The 18,479-nt window shown below is 47.0% G+C and overlaps 1 protein-coding gene across 2 annotated transcripts in view; it reads right to left on the bottom strand.

Annotated features, from left to right (window-relative positions):
- The window catches only part of LOC115594826 (transcription factor COE1-A-like), an 85,462-nt gene extending 72,069 nt beyond the window's left edge, over positions 1-13,393 (bottom strand). The window contains exons 1-5 of one of the 2 annotated variants that reach the window (XM_030439079.1): positions 12,692-13,393; positions 11,991-12,147; positions 11,242-11,305; positions 10,292-10,347; positions 2,291-2,364 (exon numbers count right to left, since the gene is read on the bottom strand). In XM_030439079.1, the coding sequence (XP_030294939.1) occupies positions 2,291-2,364; positions 10,292-10,347; positions 11,242-11,305; positions 11,991-12,147; positions 12,692-12,819 (479 nt within the window). In that variant the 5' untranslated portion in view covers positions 12,820-13,393. The remainder of the gene's footprint in view (positions 1-2,290; positions 2,365-10,291; positions 10,348-11,241; positions 11,306-11,990; positions 12,148-12,691) is intronic. The other variant, XM_030439080.1, reaches the window with a different exon arrangement.
- Positions 13,394-18,479: the final 5,086 nt, after the last annotated feature.

Raw genomic sequence — 18,479 nt, 5'->3', positions numbered from 1 at the left:
GCTTTGCTCTATTTTGTATCAGTGTAATTTAAATGTTTGGACTGTTAGCTGGTAAAAAATAATTTACAATTAATTTTGTCGATCATAGTCGTTCTTCTGGATCAATACTCTTCAGATATATTTGTATCAGATATGCTGTATTGATTACTGATTGTGTTCGTCTGTTCCTCTGTCGCTCTTCCTCCATTTGTTTTTTCCCCCACTTCCTGCTCACCTGTTTCCTGTCTCCTCCCCAGTCTGACCGCTCTGCTCTCTGATCACCTTCTTGCCTTTTTTCCCCACTTTTGTTGCTCGTATCTGTATTTCTGGACTTTGTTCTGACCCGCCTGCTTCAGTCTCTTGTGTTTGAGTCTCTTTTTAATAACTAAGAACTTCTTTTTTTTTAAGAAAACAATAAAATTCTTGTGTTCATAATTTCTTTAAAAATAGGACAGTGAATGAGTTTGATGATCTTTTGAGCACCGTGCAGCATTTCAATATAAAAGTAATTCTCGTTTTCAAGAAGTAATTAGTGCATTTTGTACCCTGATGAAGACCCTCGAGGTCTCAACTGGCCGGTGTTTCGTTGTTCTGTGAGCAATAAAACACTTTTAACCCGTTCGAATGTTTTTGTTCCTGCTTCACGCTCGAGCGCCTGAAGTCTGTTTATTCCTGTCGTGTGCTTTTTCTTCAACAGCACCTGCGTTCTGCTCGAGTCTGGTGGTATAAAGTCGGTCCTCGAGGACCGCTGCCTCTTTTTCACAAGCAACTGACATTTCCCAACACTCCTCGTCTGTTTCTTTAACCGCCTTAAAACCACAGCTGGTCAGTCGCTACAGATGTGGAGCCAGATCATGTCTTCACTCGCAGAACTTTATTTAAAATTCAGTCTCCAAAGAAACCAAATACGCTGAATGTCTGTAAAATGATGCGCAGAATATCTCCAGGCAGAAGAAGACAAGAGTTTGTTAAAAACTGAGACTAATTTAAACCAGCGTCTGTGCTGAACAGGATCTGAACACCGAGTCGCCTCTTTTGTCTCTCTGGAGTGAAACCATCCATGTGTTCGTGCCGGCGCTCCAGCCAGGTTTTTGCGACGGCGGTCTGCACGGTGGCAGATTGGCTGGGAGCATATGGCTAATAGCACCGCCGTGACAATGAGCCACACTGATTAATGGACGCCCTGAGCTCTTTGTGCGTATGTGTGCGTTGTGTTGTGTGTTGTGTGTGAGGCCCCCGCTGCAGAATCAGCATGTGGGAACACGAGGCAACAGCCGTAACTTTGACCCACGCCGCCGCCGCCGCCGCCGCTGCAGACAAGCGAGTGTTTACATTAGACTTCCGAGGCCTTTTCTACTGTACGAGTTCACGCAGACATACATATGCAAAGGAGCGTATTCACGTCCATAACAACAATAATGTGCGATAAAATCTGCTGCCAAATACAGTTTATGTATAAATTCCTCGTGAGCCACATCAGAATTTCAATGGGTTTTACCGTGAAGCTCCGCAGCTGAACGGCCTGAGGGTCATTCAGAGAGCTATAGAATAAAATATTAGTGCGCCTGATTTCACGGCTAAAATCCTGCTCGTGCATAAAGATGAACCCCGATTTATATTGTTACGGTTAAAGTTGTTCAGTGACAAGGTCGGGGGAATAAGAACAACTTAATTCATGTGCTAAATTTGAATTTTTACAACTGTGTGTGCGCGAGAGGGAGCGTGCATATGCATACTTCCTTGTGTGTGTGTGTGTGTGTGTTTCTGTGTGTGTGTGTGTGTGTGTGTGTGTGTGTGTGTGTGTGAGACCCTGCCTATATTTTATAGTCAGATTGTGGAGGAAGGCCCATTTGTTAGCCATGAAACAACAGGAGGGTTCAGACTGACTAATGAGTTTCTCTGTGTCCTAATTAACCAGGCGTCTCACACACACACACACACGCACACACGCACACACACACACGCGCATGCATCCACTCACACGTTTCCTATTGTATAGCATAGGTTGGTAAAATGCCTCTATAAATAGAACTCTTTGCTCCCAACCTACTTCCGAAGAAATTCATCTTTAGATTATAATTAAAGCGACGACTCTGAGAGCTAAAACTCATCTTCCTCAACAGACTCGGCTCCGTGCGTCTGTGTACGTACGCGTCTGTGTGGGGGGGTTAATAAGGGTGACAAAATAAGAAATGTATCGAGGACAGAGAGGTGACTGGTGGGAACTTTCTTCAGACTAACAAGAGTGTGCTGCAGGAGAGGAGAGAGAGCCGAAGACGACGGAGAGGAGAGGATGAAGATGTGTTCTCACCTGCACATGATCTCGTGTGTCAGCAGCACTCTGCACATCTCGGGGTTTTTGTCTTGGCCTTCATAAATAATCGCCTGCGAAGAGAGACGCAGAGAGAAGGAAGACGGTGGTTAATTAAAGGCAAATGTTAACAGCAAATGTTAAGAACAGGGGAGAATAAAAGAGCGCTGTGTTGTTGTCGTCCTGTTCGTCTACTCACAAGATAATTAAAGGATAAGAACAGCAGCCTTTCATTCCAGCACACCCCTGAGAAGATGTCCAGTTTTGAATATTGGTTGCAAGTATATGAGTTTGTATTTCCTTAAATAGCCAGAAATGCATCTCACAGAGGATCCAGCAGAATAAAGTGAAGGTTTACATTCTCTCCAAACTACAGATACACTGAAGCTGATCAGCCACGACATTAAAACCACCTGCCTGATATGTGCAGTTCATTCCTGTGCAGCCTGAACAGTTCTGACCCGACAACACAAAGTCAACAGAACTCTCCGGGTGTCGTCTGGTGTCCGGCACCAGGACGTCTGCAGGCCTCAGTGTGTTGGACTTGTTCCAGCCACAGATGCTCAGTCACCGTTACACACATCACCTGTCAGTGGTTTTAATGCTGTATCATAACATGATGCATATCTATCACATCGTCGACCAAATGTTTCCCGTTATAACCAACCATTTTTGCAGCCATCAGGTCATTCTGCTGCCATACATCTGAAATGTTAGGTTGAAACGTGCAATTTCAACAATTGCTGGGTTGCTTTTAGTCACTTAAAAGTCAGTAAATGAGCTCATATTATTCCTTATATCATCATGTTCTAATTTCAGACCGAATACAAGCAGGTGGTCTCTGATATCCGTCAGTCTGCATCAGAGCGAGGAGGCATAACAGACTTATTTGCATGTTTTCAGGCCGCTGCACTCGACATGTTTCAGCGCTGGTGAGGAGACGACGGAGAAAACACAGTGATGATGTCAAACCGGGAGAGAAGCTGAAGCCGAGCTGCACACTGACTTTCCTTTGATTACTGCGGTGACGCTGAGTGTTGTTGAGGAAACAGGTTCGATCCCACTTCACCTCTGAGAACACTTCAGCGCCAACACCTCCACTTCACATACACACACTCACACCTACTCTCTGCACTGTGTCTGTCGCCCCTCGCACACAAACACTTTGTTCACCTTGTTATAAAAAGATAGACTAAAGAAATAACAAGCACCTCTCGTCTGCCGACATGCTGATCAGATCAGCTGAGCGAGAAGTTAAAAAGAACATTGTTGTATGTTCAGGGAGCCGTGGCCGGCCGTAGTTTCTGCTCCCCAGCTCCGAGCTTTACCTGAAAAACTCCTGGTTCTGGTGTGGAAGCTCAGAATAAAGCAAAAGCAAAACGTCACACACCGCTAAGCTATCTATCAATCAATACGCACGGCCCGTCTGTCTTTGGTCTATTCCAGTCTGTTTGATCTGTCGCTCCAAACTCCAGCAAGTCTCTCCGAGTGACAAGCTCACTTTTCTGCGGGAACGGTGAAGAAGTTTCACTGTCCTCTTTAATAGTCTTCAGTCGAGGTTCAGACTACCTGCTGCCATCCAGCCAGCAGCAGAGTGAGTTTATTAATGAGGCTGATTTAGCCGAGTGAAAGATTGAGAGCACTGAACAATATGCAGTGACTGAAAACAGAACGTACTCACGGGTGATATCTCCAACAGAAGAAACTCTTTGACTCAGTAGCCCTTTTAAGATAGAAATGGCGGCACATTTGCTCAAAGGTAAGGACGGCAATGTGCCGGCCTGTCTTTCTAAAACGGAGGCGTAATATTCCTCCTTTTCCGCCTCTGAGGTAGGCGTAAACATGTGACGTGACGTGAAGCTCGAAGTTGGGCTGTGAACGGTGACAACAAATCTGTCTTCAAAATAAGAGCTTTACATTGCACCCCATTGGAGTTTAGAACTGGGTTCTTAGCGGGGGGCTTTTAATTTGAAAGTAGCGACCGTTAGTAGCTTGCTGACACAACAACAAGCTAACACAACCAAACAGCTACAGAGAGCGAGGAGAGCTAGCATCTCCTGGATCTCAGCAGCTGTCCAGTTGTTCATCTTAATGTCCGCGGATGAAGTGATGGACTGACTGCTGTGATCAGCTGTTTCCTGGTTTTAAAACTCCCCGGCTGTGGGTCGCACAACAGTGCAGGTCATCAACACCTCCGCCCACCTCACGCAGAGGTCGGCACATTGCCGCCTCGTTTTTAGATAGCAGGCGAGGCGGAAATAAGTGTACCCTCCGAGGAGGAAAATCGGCCGACCAAAACAGACCCCCAATTTGCCGCCCTCTGTCTAAAACCGCGGACCGAGCCGCCAAAAGGACGGGCAAATTGGCGGCTTGGTGCTCTGTCTAAAAACGGCTAGTGATGGACACTAAGCTGGTTATTTCTGAGTTTAAGGTCCAGTGTGTTCAGACCGAAACTCCAGCCGTGCTGCGAGGGTCCGGTACGTCCTGACAAACAACCTCTTCAGTGGTTCAAAAGATTGGACTCAAATAAGTAAAAGCTTGTGGGGACAGTAGATACAAATACTAAGGAATGACCTTTGACAGACTGATATTGTAAAAATCCTGTGACCCATCACGGGCCCCAGGGTGATCATGCTCCATATGGGGCCCAGCAGGAGCCGACGCCGCAGACTGAGCCCCTCATTTGTAGAAACCACAGTCCTACATGGACCTCAGGAAACGGCTCGGAGCTGCAGCATTAATAGAGAGCTGTTCAGTCTGAGGGCCCCATTACAATATTGTTGTAGCCTAAAGCGGTTCATACTAATAACCAGTTGTCTCCAGGACCCTCTGTGTTTTCTGGAATTGGAGCCCACATTTGTTTCAGGGCCCGGGGCCCCTGTCAGTCACGATTTCACATGCATGTGCATATATTCCAGTTGAAAAAAACCTTCTGCAGGGAATTCACCCACACTTGGGTCTGGAGAAGAGCTCCTGGTGGTCCAGGACTGCAGCGCTGTGCACGGCCAGTCAGCGCACGCATGAGTTGTGTAATATGAAACAAAAATAATCTAATCACAAAGCAGGAAGTGAGCCAGCGTGTCAAAGAAAAGCTGAACATGATGGCAGAGAAGAGGCTGTTGTGCAACTTCAGGCGTCCATATTGAAATCTTTTCAGCGGGCTGCAGCCAAAGCAAAGACGCTGCTGTTAGCACGCCGACACCCGAGACTGTTTCACTGGGAGATTTTCCTTCGATCCCGTCTTAATAAAAGCAAATCAGAGTGTGGGAACAGAACGAAAAGATAGAACGGACCGACGAGGAAACGCACTTTTATAAGTTGGGTCTATGATTAGAGCCGCCTGAGAACGGAGTGGGCCGGGACGACTCCCCTGAACTTCTTTCTGGACAAACATGCATCAGTGTCATCTCACCCTCTCGCTTCTTCCCTCGTTTTTTTTGCACTTTTGCTCTTTTGTTCTCTCCCTCTCTCTCTCACACACACACACACACACACAGAGGAAACGTTCACACCTCGGGCCAGGTGAATACATTCATCTTTATGAACAGAATCAGGTCTGATGCACCTGAGCAGAAGAGGTCAGAACATCTTTATATACCACGCGTCTATCCGTACCGTGACGCTCAATAATAATCATCATTACCCGCGTCTGCTTTTGTCCCAGTTGACCGTAACTTTAGCGGGACGGAGGACGGATGTACGTGTGCAGCAGGAGCGGATCAACCAGGAGAGCAAAAAGTTAAATATGTCGGCTAAAATCAACAAAGTAAAGCAGAACGTCCACATGTTGGCAGAATTTAAGACTCATCATGTCAACAAAACCAGCAAAGGAACTAAATTAAATTGACTGACATGACACGCAGCTTTCTACAGATAAGTGATAAAATCAGTCAGCAGGTCACTTCTTTACATTTAGCACAAATATCTGTACTTTCTATTCTTTACAATTGCAAAACAGACTTGTTACTTTAGTTTTAACGCGTTTAATATTCGATTATTTTGACTTGCTGACGAAACAAGACAGAAAGATGGAAACAGACTCCTGATGGCGTCGAGGTCCGACGACACCAGAACAGATTCTGAGGAGCGAGACGTTCCCGACCCGCGGCCGGATTTACGTGAGCTGTCTGAAGCTGTTTGCTCCGACGAATAACACTTTTTACTTTTATGCTTTGAGGACATTTCAGAGCTTCTGAACTTTCTGACTTTTACTTGTGTGAAGAAGTTGAATCAATACTTCTATTTTTCAACCAGAGTCATTTTTTACACAGGTATCTGTACTTCTGCTCGAGGACAGAGTGTGTGTGTGCTTCTGCCACCTCTGGTAGATGGATGGTATATTTATATAACATCCACTGCGACTCATCTCCCTCTGCACCAGACCTGCATCACATCCTCGCCTTGTTCTGACCCTGCTCGGACCTGAAGGGGTGTCTTACACTGCATCAAATACTGGATTACAAAAAGCTGACAGTCGCTCAGAAACTGCATTAAACTGAGGTCTAAAGTTTCTAATATCACTCGGTCTGCCCCGCTCGGTAATCTGAGACATCTGGTGCTCCAATCAGGAGCGCAGAGAATAAATGTGCAGATAATATTTCCTCTTGTGTGAGCGTCTAACTTCTTCTAGCGCCCGGCCCACGTTTGTCTCTGCGTCTTCATCGCGCTGTCACCTCGCCTGCTCCTCTCCCGTCTTTCATCTTCCTCCGTCTCCTCCCTCTGCTCCTCCTCACCGGGCCTTTCATGCAGCATCTTCTGCCGCGCTCTCCTCCGCCTTTGAAGTGGCGTGACATGCGCGGCGTGTAAACAAGGAGCCGTTAAGCAGGGGAACACACTTCCTCCTGCGTTAGTGTCAGGTCGACTAGCGAGCTAGTGATCCGACAGGGCCGCGGTGACAGATGCTTTATTCTCCGGGACAGAGTCGTGATAAACTGGCGCCAACGCTCTGCTTCTGAAGACTAAGAGGAGGCACTCTCCTCCTCCTCCTCCTCCTCCTCCTCCTCCTCCTCCTCCTCCTCCTCCTCCTCCTCCTCCTCCTCCAGTTAACACAATCACTGCTGGCCCTCTCACACAAAACAGGTAGACGCACAGAAATAGCAGAATGACGGGAATAAAGTGCCAGCTCAAGGTGCCAGACGATGCTTTTCTGGCAGAAGAATCACAGTCAGAACTGTGAAGGAAACAGACTCGGAGATATGAGCCTGACAGAGCAGCAGCCAGTCAGAACAGAACAACCGCAGTCTGGACTTTAAAGGGCCCATCTGCAGGTTCTGCACAATAAAAAAAAAGCATCCACATGTACACAGTCACTGAGATGTATAAACTCATAAGAACAAGAATTCAGTCTGCTATTGAATTAAACATAATCAGGATGTGGAGTCAAAGTCCAGCCGTCACTCCAACAGCAGCAGCTGCTGCAGCCGCTCTGTGACTCAGTGTAATCTCTCGTTAATGAGGGCGTCTCTCATTGATTAGTCTTTATGAAAATGTGAAACGTGTTCCTGAGGTTCATTATCCGTAATCTGAGAGAAATGAGTATGTTCGGCACCTGCTGTTAGTATTTAAATCCATCTTAATCACGAAGGCTGTCCAAGTGAAGCGGCGAGCGTGTTGGACGTCCACATCCTAACCTCGAACACTTGACCGCTTGGGATGATGGGAAATTGTGTTTATTGGAGGTTGTTAACACCAAAACGTCTAACTGAAATGGAAGGAAGCGCTGTCTGTCTGTCTGTCTGTCTGTCTGTCTGTCTGTCTGTCTGTCTGTCTGTCTGTTCTTCGATTTTCCCGACAACCATTCAACCGTCTGGCTTCACGTTTGGCAGGTGTTTCTCTGAGCATCAGTGTCGATTGTGAAGATGTTTGGACGAGCACGAAGGCGAAAGTAATAGTTCTGTTCCCAACAGGCTGGCAGCATTTCTATCTGCTTCCACGTCTCCATTAGAGACTAAATTAATTAAATAACTCGTGTTGTGTTCGGTGTTGCTGGTAGCCGCGACTCTGTAGAAAACCGAAACAATGTGTTTGCGACAGAGTTTCCAACGATGGAAGCACGTCGACACACGCGTGGAGAGAAATCTGCCTGTCGCCACGTCTGTTCGGACTAATTAACTGAAGAGCACGACATACTTTAAGTTATGTTGTAAGGGTTTATTTTTAGACTAGCATTATAACAAATGTCAAGTCTTGAATTAGGTTCTCTTACTCATGGATCAGAGGATGATGTTCCGCTTTAGTCCAAGATACATTTTTAACAGCCTCTGTCAATTAATCTAATAATGATGGAAGACTTCCGTGTTCTGATTTAAATGTTTTGGGAGCAACGTCAAGTGTAGTAACATTAGACACCAGTGAAAACTGTGTGCTGCTCAGGAGCAACAGTGACTAAGAACAAGCAGCAGTGTCAGTGTGTGTGTGTGTTCATATGGTGTGTGTGTGTGTGTGTGTGTGTGTGTGTGTGTGTGGTTAGAGAGACAGTGGCCATGACATCATTGACCGTTTAAGCCAACCACACCACTGTTTTAGTTTGACCACCTGTTAGTGTTCCATTCCTCTAACGCTGGGAATCACACACACACACACACACACACACACACACACACACACACACACACACACACACACTCACACACACACACACACAGAGAGTTGAGCATGCTTTATTGCTCCATGTGCAGTTTTGCTCATGTGTCTACACAGATATACAACACTTAATAACTGTGCTGTTTCCCATTTGTTCTTCTCTTCCTCTCGTTCACATATAAACCCTTCACTACCACACACACACACACACACACACACACACAAGAAGATGCCTACAGGTGCAGCACACACCTGCCTGCATCAGCATCTCGAGGAAAAATCACTTTTCCTTTTCATGTCGGCAAAAAAAAAGAAAAAATCGTTCATTTTCCAGACAACAGCGAGAGTGAACATGTATTTGTGTGCATTAGTGTGAGTGTGTGTGTTCAGGAGGTTAAACCTCCGGACTTCCACTACACGGGCCGAGTGTGTGTGTGTGTGTGTGTGTGTGTGTGTGTGTGTGTGTGTGTGTGTGTGTGTTAGGCTGGCTGTCACCCCACCAAGCTGAAGCTAAACAGTGTTATTAGGGAACAGTGTGGTCCCTTCGGCCTGCCAGGCACACACACACGCACTACACATACACGCACATGCACACACACACACACACACACACACACACACACACACACACACACACACACACACAGTATATGATACAGTGTGGCAGCAGCAATGTGAGACTGGAGTCACATTAGCGAGTATATTCAGTGCATAGCGGGGCTTCTTGGCTCCTCGGACCATGCCAGACACGCACACACACTCACACACACACACTCACACACTCACGCACACACACACACACACACACACACACACACGCCAGATAGAAATCCCACTGTTTCTCGTACAGAAATCCTAAAGCTCCGTCTTCTTCTCTAACTGTTTACCTGATCAACACTGAGCACTGAACCCGTCTGTCTGTCTTCTCTCTCTCTCTCTCTCTCTCATGAAGGTGCACATAAACAACAACACAAACATTAGCAGCAAAATTGGATCTGATCAGAACCTCCTTGCTCCTCAGCACAACCGATCCCCGAGGTGCTGTTACATCTTTCCACTTCCTACAGTGAGCGGCAGAATCACACCGCTGTTCCTTCACACCCGCTCGCTGCCTCCTCGCTCTAATCACAGCGAGAAGTACAGGCAGAAACGCCTGGAGACATGTGGTGTGTGTGTGTGTGTGTGTGTGTGTGTGTGTGTGTGGTACATGCAGTGGAAACACCCACCCACAGAACACACACACGCACACACACAAACGCTTGTATTAGTGTGTGCAAGTACATGCAGAGGAGGGCGGCGGATCAGTGGAGCAGCTCATTGTCAGAGAGGTAACAGGAGAGGTGACAGACCTCTGTGTGTGTGTGTGTGTGTGTGTGTTTGTGTGTGTAGGTGTGTGTGTGTGTGTGTGTGTGTGTTTACCTGTTTAGTCATGGAGTCTATGAGTCGAACATAAAAGTCCTGCTCTGTTCTGATGCCTGTTGGGACGCAGAAGAAAAGAGAAGAATTATATACTTTGCATATATTTGATGTGCAGAGCCACATTCAGAACTCCATTTGAAAAAGAGTCAAATTAAGCAAATATGGAAAAAAAAAGATGGTAATTAATTAATCCTGCCTTCAACAACTGGGAATTTTATGGGCTTTTAAAATATTTCCGAAACACACAATTACATTAATTTTTTTCAGACTTTTTAATGTGAAATTTTGTTTATTTTTTTTTATTTTTTTAAAATCTTTTTATGGCTCAAAAAATTAGTCAAGAATAACATAATTCCTCGGTTGAATTAAAGGGTCAGAAGTCAATAAAATTAAAAAGAGTGTTTCTCACCATCTGTGAGTTTTTTGTTTCTTTTCTGAACCAATAAAATATTTATTCATGCAGATTCACACATTTTATAAAACACCCAGACCTCATTAGACCCTTTAATAGTTATTTAAATGTCAACACTTTACAGTCGATATCACTGATAAATGGTTTGGCGAGTCTGTTTTCATATATATATATTTTTTTTTTCAAATGTGACATTAAGATCAATAATATCAGCTCTGTGATGTATCCTGTCAGTGTTTCTTGTGACGGGCCTGAACGCCACAGATCAGCTCAGTCTGTCACTCAGATCACAGCAGCTCCGGACAAACTGATCCAGGACCAGCGGCGCTGCTGAAGCCGTGGAGCGGCCTCAGCAGCTGCTGCGAAATAGTGACATTTAGCCAGAAATCGTTCAAATTACACACATGTGAAACTCAACACATGCAGATTGTGTGTTTCGAGGATGGCAGCCTGTTGGCCTCCTCTGCCTCACGTGTGCCCACATCAAATCTGAATATCGGCTGTGTGTGTGTGTGTGTGTGTGTGTGTGTCCTCTCACCATTACTGTAAAGAAGCTGCAGCCGGTAATGAATCCCGTTATTGGTCTTCTCTCCACTTGTCTCCTTCACACACACACACACACGCGCGCACACACACACACACACACACACACACACACACACACACACACACACCAAACACAAAGCTGTTTATTCACGTGCTTTCAGGACAGATTAAAATAAATAAATAAACAAATAAAGACACGTCTCACTTATTGAATTCTTCATGCGTTAAACAAACGCGTGATTTACGCGCGGTGGTCACATTACGCGGAGCAGCTCTGTAATTCCTCGGCGTGTAATCACGCTGTTATTGTGGCTTCTTCTCTGTAATTCTTCTGTAATTACTGGTTTATGTTTGGAGGGCGAATAAAAATCCACACAGTGAATTATGTCTAATTTAAACCGGTGTGATAATTGATGAGGGGCGCGCGCTGCCCGCCGCAGTGCGCTCGGGAACAAGTGGTTCATGTTCAATCAGCTGCGAATTAAAACTATTTAAACAGGTTTTATTATTTATCAGAAGAAGAACTGGATCGAAGGATTTCATGAGAGAGAGTGTGTGCTTCAAATCTGATTTAAAACATATTAATAATAATGATTATAATAACAGTAATAATACATGTTAAACACAGCAATTTATTTGTTTTATTCACGTGTTTCTGTAAATAATCTGAATAACGAGGCCTTTAAAAATTAAAATGTTAAATCTACAAAAAAGATAAAATGTTTTTTTTTTTGTCCCCACCTTCTCCTTCTCGATGAAGTCCACGAAGTTGGTCCTCTCGATCTCCACCGGCTGACCCTGCCGGTCGTACAGCGCCAGGACGAAGTGGAAGAAGTTGGACTTGCGCAGGTTGGAGGGCGGCTGCTTCTCGAAGTGCGCCCGGGCCAGACCCACTCCGCTGCGGACACACGGGCGGAGGATCAGTCGGTGTTAGAGGGGAATGTCGTGGGAGGCGATACAAGTTTACAAGAGCAAAGAAATATAAGCAGCAAATCTGTTATTATTATTATTATTATTATTATTACTATCATTATTATTATTTTCTTGATTTGACCAGGATTTGTTTTATTTGATTTATAGAATTAAACCACACGTGTCTGTCTGCTGGTCTCGTCACATCTCTGGCTTTCTGGATCAGAAATCAGAATTTTGTGGCCATGAATCTGTTTTACAAAGATTCATCTCCTCGTTGTAAACCCAGAGCACAGGCCTGATTTATGTATTTGCCTCCTTTTGGCTTCATTAAACCTCAGACAGCTGTGCGTAAAAATCAGTGGCACCGGCACATGTTGCTGTTAACTGTTCAGCACGTTGTCTCTAAATTATACAGCTGAAAAAAAATTTAATTAGCAGCAGTTAAAATCCAGAGTTGTTCCCATCAGGTCACAGGATCCTGACAGAAGACCCCACCTCGTCTCCGTCTCCACCCGGGCAGAGCTCACCTTTGGGCGGCCGTGTTGGCGTCCAGCACGCCGCCCCCCTGCATCCAGCTCCGGACGTTCATGCCTCCCAGCGGCTCCTCCTTCAGGCTGCTGCCGCTTCTCTGGATGCTCTCTTGGATCCCAAACATGAACAGACCTCCGTGGCTCGCTGCTGTGCACTTGTCCTCCTGTAGATCCTGAAGCGACGCGGGCTCAATGTGCTGCAGGGAAAAACCAAAGCGGCTCGTAATTCTTGTCCTGAAGGAGCGCGTGTTAAAACTGACGGGACATCGTAGCGGGTCCAAAACTGTCCGAACACTTAAAACGCGGGTTTAAAATCGCCAGTGGAGAGTTGTGAGGAGTGAGGAGGTGTTAGAAAAGTCTCTCCTGGAGCGCTTTGAGATCCACAGTTAAAGCTGTCAGGCAGAACAGAGAGATCAGCTATCACCCAGATCAGATGTCATCATCATCTGACGCCTCTTTCTTCCTCTTTCTCTCGCTTTCTCTCCTCCTCTCCCTCAGTCCAGCGGTCCGGGACGCGTCGGGCGCTCTGTGGTGTCCGGAGCAGCGCTGCTTTCCTTCGGATGACTCCCGAGCTCTCGCCTCTCCGCTCCCTCTCTGAGGAAAACGCTTTGTGACTCTTCCCAAAGGACTCTCTCTCCCTTCTCTCTCTCTCTCTCTCTCTCTCTGAGAACCAAACGCGAGCTTCTCCCGCCCCGGGGGGAGAGAGAGAGGGAGGGAGGTGGGATGGGAAGAGAGGGAGGGGAGGGGACCGGAGGAGAGGAGAGGAGAGGAGACGCCCCCAAACAAAGAGTGAGGTCCGGTGCGCGCCGTGGAGCGGCACGGAGCTCCTCTCCTCCGTCCTGCGTCCTCTGTCCTCTCCTCTGTCCTCCGTCCTCTCTCCTCTCCTCTGTCCTCCGTCCTCTCTCCTCTCCTCTGTCCTCTGTCCTCTCTCCTTGTTTGACTAAGACTTTGCAGAAACGTCTCTTCTCTGCAAATGTTTAGATTTATTAGATTTATTCTTTAAAAATCGCCCGCGAAAGTTTGTGGAAGCTGCTCAGCTGCTCTTCATCAGGACGCACAAACACAACCACATTAATTATCTCAAACATGCTTTTATTATGAAAATATATATATATATTTTAAACACACACTACTGAATTACTTTTGGAGCATCTGATCGGAACTTTAACACAATATTATTTCTCATTCTCAACCATGAAACGAAGAAGAGATCGATCAGGCCGATCTGATCCCACAGCTGAAGCTCAGCTGATGTTCTGCAGACACTCTGTGGTTCTGATCTGAAGCCGGAACATCTCCACGGAGGTTTAATTTAGACGAACCGGTCCGGCTCGGATAGAAAAGCCACAACATCTCTCTGCTCCTCATTGTCCTCCGCGGGCCTCCTTATTGCAGCCTCGCGCCGCAAGACGCACAAACAAAAGCGACAATAACAATAATTAGCTCAAAATAACAATGAACATAATTGAGGATAATTGCTACCAGATCCCCGCTTTGTCTCCTGCAGCACCATCTGTTATTCCAAACTATTTATCACGCCGCCGAGAGGGAATCCAAACCCAAACACACGTATTAATAGATAATCACGTCAACTCTTTATTTAATCTAAATTATTTTTAATAACATAAAGCTGCAGAGTATCGATCCGCAGAGGTGCAAAAGGTCAACAACTTGTGTATTATTCAGCCGGCTGTGGGGATGATTGGCAGGACGATCTGGCGCCGCTCCAGGGTTTAATTCCCAAAGGTTATTGAAAAACGCTCCTGACCTTGATTATGGAGAATAAAAGTCTTTTCTGCTCCAGTTTCCTGCATATAGAAGAGAGAGAGAGAGAGAGAGAGAGAGAGAGAGAGAGAGAGAGAGAGAGAGAGAGGTGTGTGTGCGAATCGATCCGAGCACGTGTTCAATTTAAACAATTAAAATATAGAAACCAACAGGAGGTTTGTCTCTGCGGGCTCGTGCGAGGAAATATGACAAATTAAACTATTAATGTAAAGCTTCAGGTGTTAGACATAAAAATACAATTTATTCTCTTGCAACAAAAATAAATAATTATAAAATATAATTTATAATAAATCAGATGTTTCCTGTTAAATTGTTAGGAAATTACATTATCGATGAATAAACCCTGAAATATTATTTAATTTATTCTGAAGATGCTGAAAGATTTTTAAACATGAGACAAATGAACAAATACCAGCAGTGTCCACAGCTCACTGTGAAGATCAGCTGATATTTAATCTGCATTAAAAATCACAATGTAAAGATTTCAAACGCGAGATTAAATCATAACAGAAAAAATATATAATAAAAAATATAATAATAAATCTGTAGGAGCCCGAAAGATTAAAGATGAACACCGTGTATAAACTCAATGTGCACAGTGTGTGTGTGTGTGTGTGTGTGTGTGTGTGTGTGTGTGTGTGTGTGTGTGCGCGCGCGCGCGCCTCCAGCTGCGGGTCGTCTCCCGCATCAGCTCCCGCGCGCTCTAAAAACAGCCCAACAGCGCCATCTTCCGTCTGAGTACTGCAGCTGCGCACAGAACAGACTTCATTAAACACTTCGTCCAGCTGGTTCAACAACTTCCATGAAACTAAAGACTCTTATTATTAACTTATTAAAACTCTGAACATCAGTCAAGGAAAAAAGACTCTTTCTTTTCTAACATTTCTAACTTCTTCCTGTCTGTCTGGTTGTCGTCTGTTTGATTTGTGTTTCTTCGTGGTCGTTTGCTGCAGTTTCTTTTCATTTGTATTCTGTTTCTTTGTTTTCACATTTTGGCACCAATTCTGTTTTATTTCTTTTTATTCGTGCTGTCGACATCATTGATTCAAATAAAGGTTGAATGATTGAATGAAACCACACAGCTGTCATGTTGATATCCTACACCAACAAAACCTCTTTCATGTAGGTTTTGGCTTCTTTTAATCTTTTCGCATGTTTTAAATTGTTTCCTTTTCTCCTTTTTAATGTCAAATTTAGGGTTTTTGTTATAAGTTTTAATCTTTAGTACATATCATGATAAAAGCAGATCTATTGAATAACATTGTGTTCTAAATAATTATGCTTTTACTGTTTTTGTTCTTTCTTTTCCTAAATAGCACATATAATTAGCAGTCAAACAGATTTTAATTCCTCAAATTAGTTCCAAATGATTTTGTAAAACGGAAGAAAAGGATTGAAAACAGGAGTCAGTCATATTTTTTGACATCAGGAGGTCATTTTTCTAAAAAATCAAAGTTTGTTATCAATCAGAAACATCACGTGCATCAACAGAGGAGCCCTTCTTTCATATCACCCTAAAACATTATGTACATACAATGTTTATGAGTTTATTTCTATACGTCCATGTAAAGTTTCTGCCTGTATTTCCTTCGACAATGCCAGAAGTGCTGCTCAGAGGTAAACTCTCGCCCGCCCTCATAGAGATTGTTTTACAGACGCTCCACAGATTGTCAGTAGGGTGGAGGTCTGGGGATGATGGAGGTCTGGGGATGATGGAGGTCTGGGGATGATGGCAGAGGACTGGGGATGATGGAGGTCTGGGGATGGAGGAGGTCTGGGGATGATGGAGGTCCGGGGATGATGGAGGAGGACTGGGGATGATGGAGGAGGACTGGGGATGATGGAGGTCTGGGGATGGAGGAGGTCTGGGGATGATGGAGGAGGACTGGGGATGATGGAGGAGGACTGGGGATGATGGCAGAGGACTGGGGATGATGGAGGAGGACTGGGGATGATGGAGGTCTGGGGATGATGGAGGTCTGGGGATGATGGAGGTCCGGGGATGATGGAGGAGGACTGGGGATGATGGAGGAGGACTGGGGATGATGGAGGTCTGGGGATGGAGGAGGTCTGGGGATGATGGAGGAGGACTGGGGATGATGGAGGAGGACTGGGGATGATGGCAGAGGACTGGGGATGATGGAGGAGGACTGGGGATGATGGAGGTCTGGGGATGATGGAGGAGGACTGGGGATGATGGAGGTCTGGGGATGATGGAGGAGGACTGGGGATGATGGAGGAGGACTGGGGATGATGGAGGAGGTCTGGGGATGATGGAGGTCCGGGGATGATGGAGGAGGACTGGGGATGATGGAGGAGGACTGGGGATGATGGAGGTCTGGGGATGGAGGAGGTCTGGGGATGATGGAGGAGGACTGGGGATGATGGAGGAGGACTGGGGATGATGGCAGAGGACTGGGGATGATGGAGGAGGACTGGGGATGATGGAGGTCTGGGGATGATGGAGGAGGACTGGGGATGATGGAGGAGGACTGGGGATGATGGAGGTCTGGGGATGATGGAGGAGGACTGGGGATGATGGAGGAGGACTGGGGATGATGGAGGTCTGGGGATGATGGAGGAGGACTGGGGATGATGGAGGAGGACTGGGGATGATGGCGGAGGTCTGGGGATGATGGAGGTCTGGGGATGGAGGAGGTCTGGGGATGATGGAGGAGGACTGGGGATGATGGAGGAGGTGTGGGGATGATGGAGGTCATGGGATGGAGGAGGTCTGGGGATGATGGAGGTCTGAGGATGGAGGAGGACTGGGGATGATGGAGGTCTGGGTGTGATGGAGGTCTGGGGATGATGGAGGACTGGGGATGATGGAGGCCTGGGGATGGAGGAGGTCAGGGGATGATGGAGGTCTGGGGATGGAGGAGGTCGGGGTGTGATGGAGGTCTGGGGATGATGGAGGTCTGGGATGATGGAGGTCTGGGGATGATGGAGAAGGTCTGGGGATGGAGGAGGTCTGGGGATGATGGAGGTCCGGGGATGATGGAGGTCTGGGGATGATGGAGAAGGTCTGGGGATGGAGGAGGTCTGGGGATGATGGAGAAGGTCTGGGGATGATTGAGGTCTGGGGATGGAGGAGGTCTGGGTGTGATGGAGGGTGTGGGGATGATGGAGGTCTGGGTGTGATGGAGGTGTGGAGATGGAGGAGGTCTGGGGATGATGGAGGTCTGGGGATGATGGAGGTCTGGGGATGATGGAGAAGGTCTGGGGATGGAGGAGGTGTGGGGATGATGGAGGCCTGGGGATGGAGGAGGTCGGGGGGGAGGGGAGGTCTGGGGATGATGGAGGCCTGGGATGGAGGAGGTCTGGGGATGGAGGAGGCCTGGGGATGGAGGAGGTCCGGGGATGATGGAGGTCTGGGGATGTGAGGTCCGGGGATGATGGAGGGTCCTGGGGGATGATGGAGAAGGGTCTGGGGATGATTGAGGTCAGGGGATGATGGAGGTCTGGGGATGGAGGAGGTCTGGGTGTGATGGAGGTCTGGGGATGATGGAGGTCTGGGGATGGAGGAGGGTCTGGGGATGGAGGAGGTCTGGGTGTGATGGAGGTCTGGGGGATGGAGGGAGGTATGGGTGTGATGGAGGTCTGGGGATGGAGGAGGTATGGTGGTGTGAGGAGGTCTGGGATGATGGAGGTCTGGGGATGGAGGAGGTCTGGGGATGGAGGAGGTCTGGGGATGATGGAGGTCTGGGGATGGAGGAGGTCTGGGGATGATGGAGGTCTGGGGATGGAGGAGGCCTGGGGATGGAGGAGGTCTGGGGATGATGGAGGTCTGGGGATGGAGGAGGTCGGGAGATGGAGGAGTCGGGTGTGGGATGGAGGTCAGGGGATGATGGAGGTCCGGGGAGATGGAGGTCAGGGGATGGAGGGAGGTCGGGGATGATGGAGGTCTGGGGAGGAGGAGGTCAGGGGATGGAGGAGGTCTGGGATTATGGAGGTCTGGGGATGAGGAGGTCAGGGGATGGAGGAGGTCTGGGGATGG

This window comes from Sparus aurata, chromosome 13 (assembly GCF_900880675.1).
Source record: "Sparus aurata chromosome 13, fSpaAur1.1, whole genome shotgun sequence".
Taxonomy (NCBI): Eukaryota; Metazoa; Chordata; class Actinopteri; order Spariformes; family Sparidae; genus Sparus; species Sparus aurata.
This window is presented reverse-complemented; position numbering and strand designations above follow the sequence as displayed.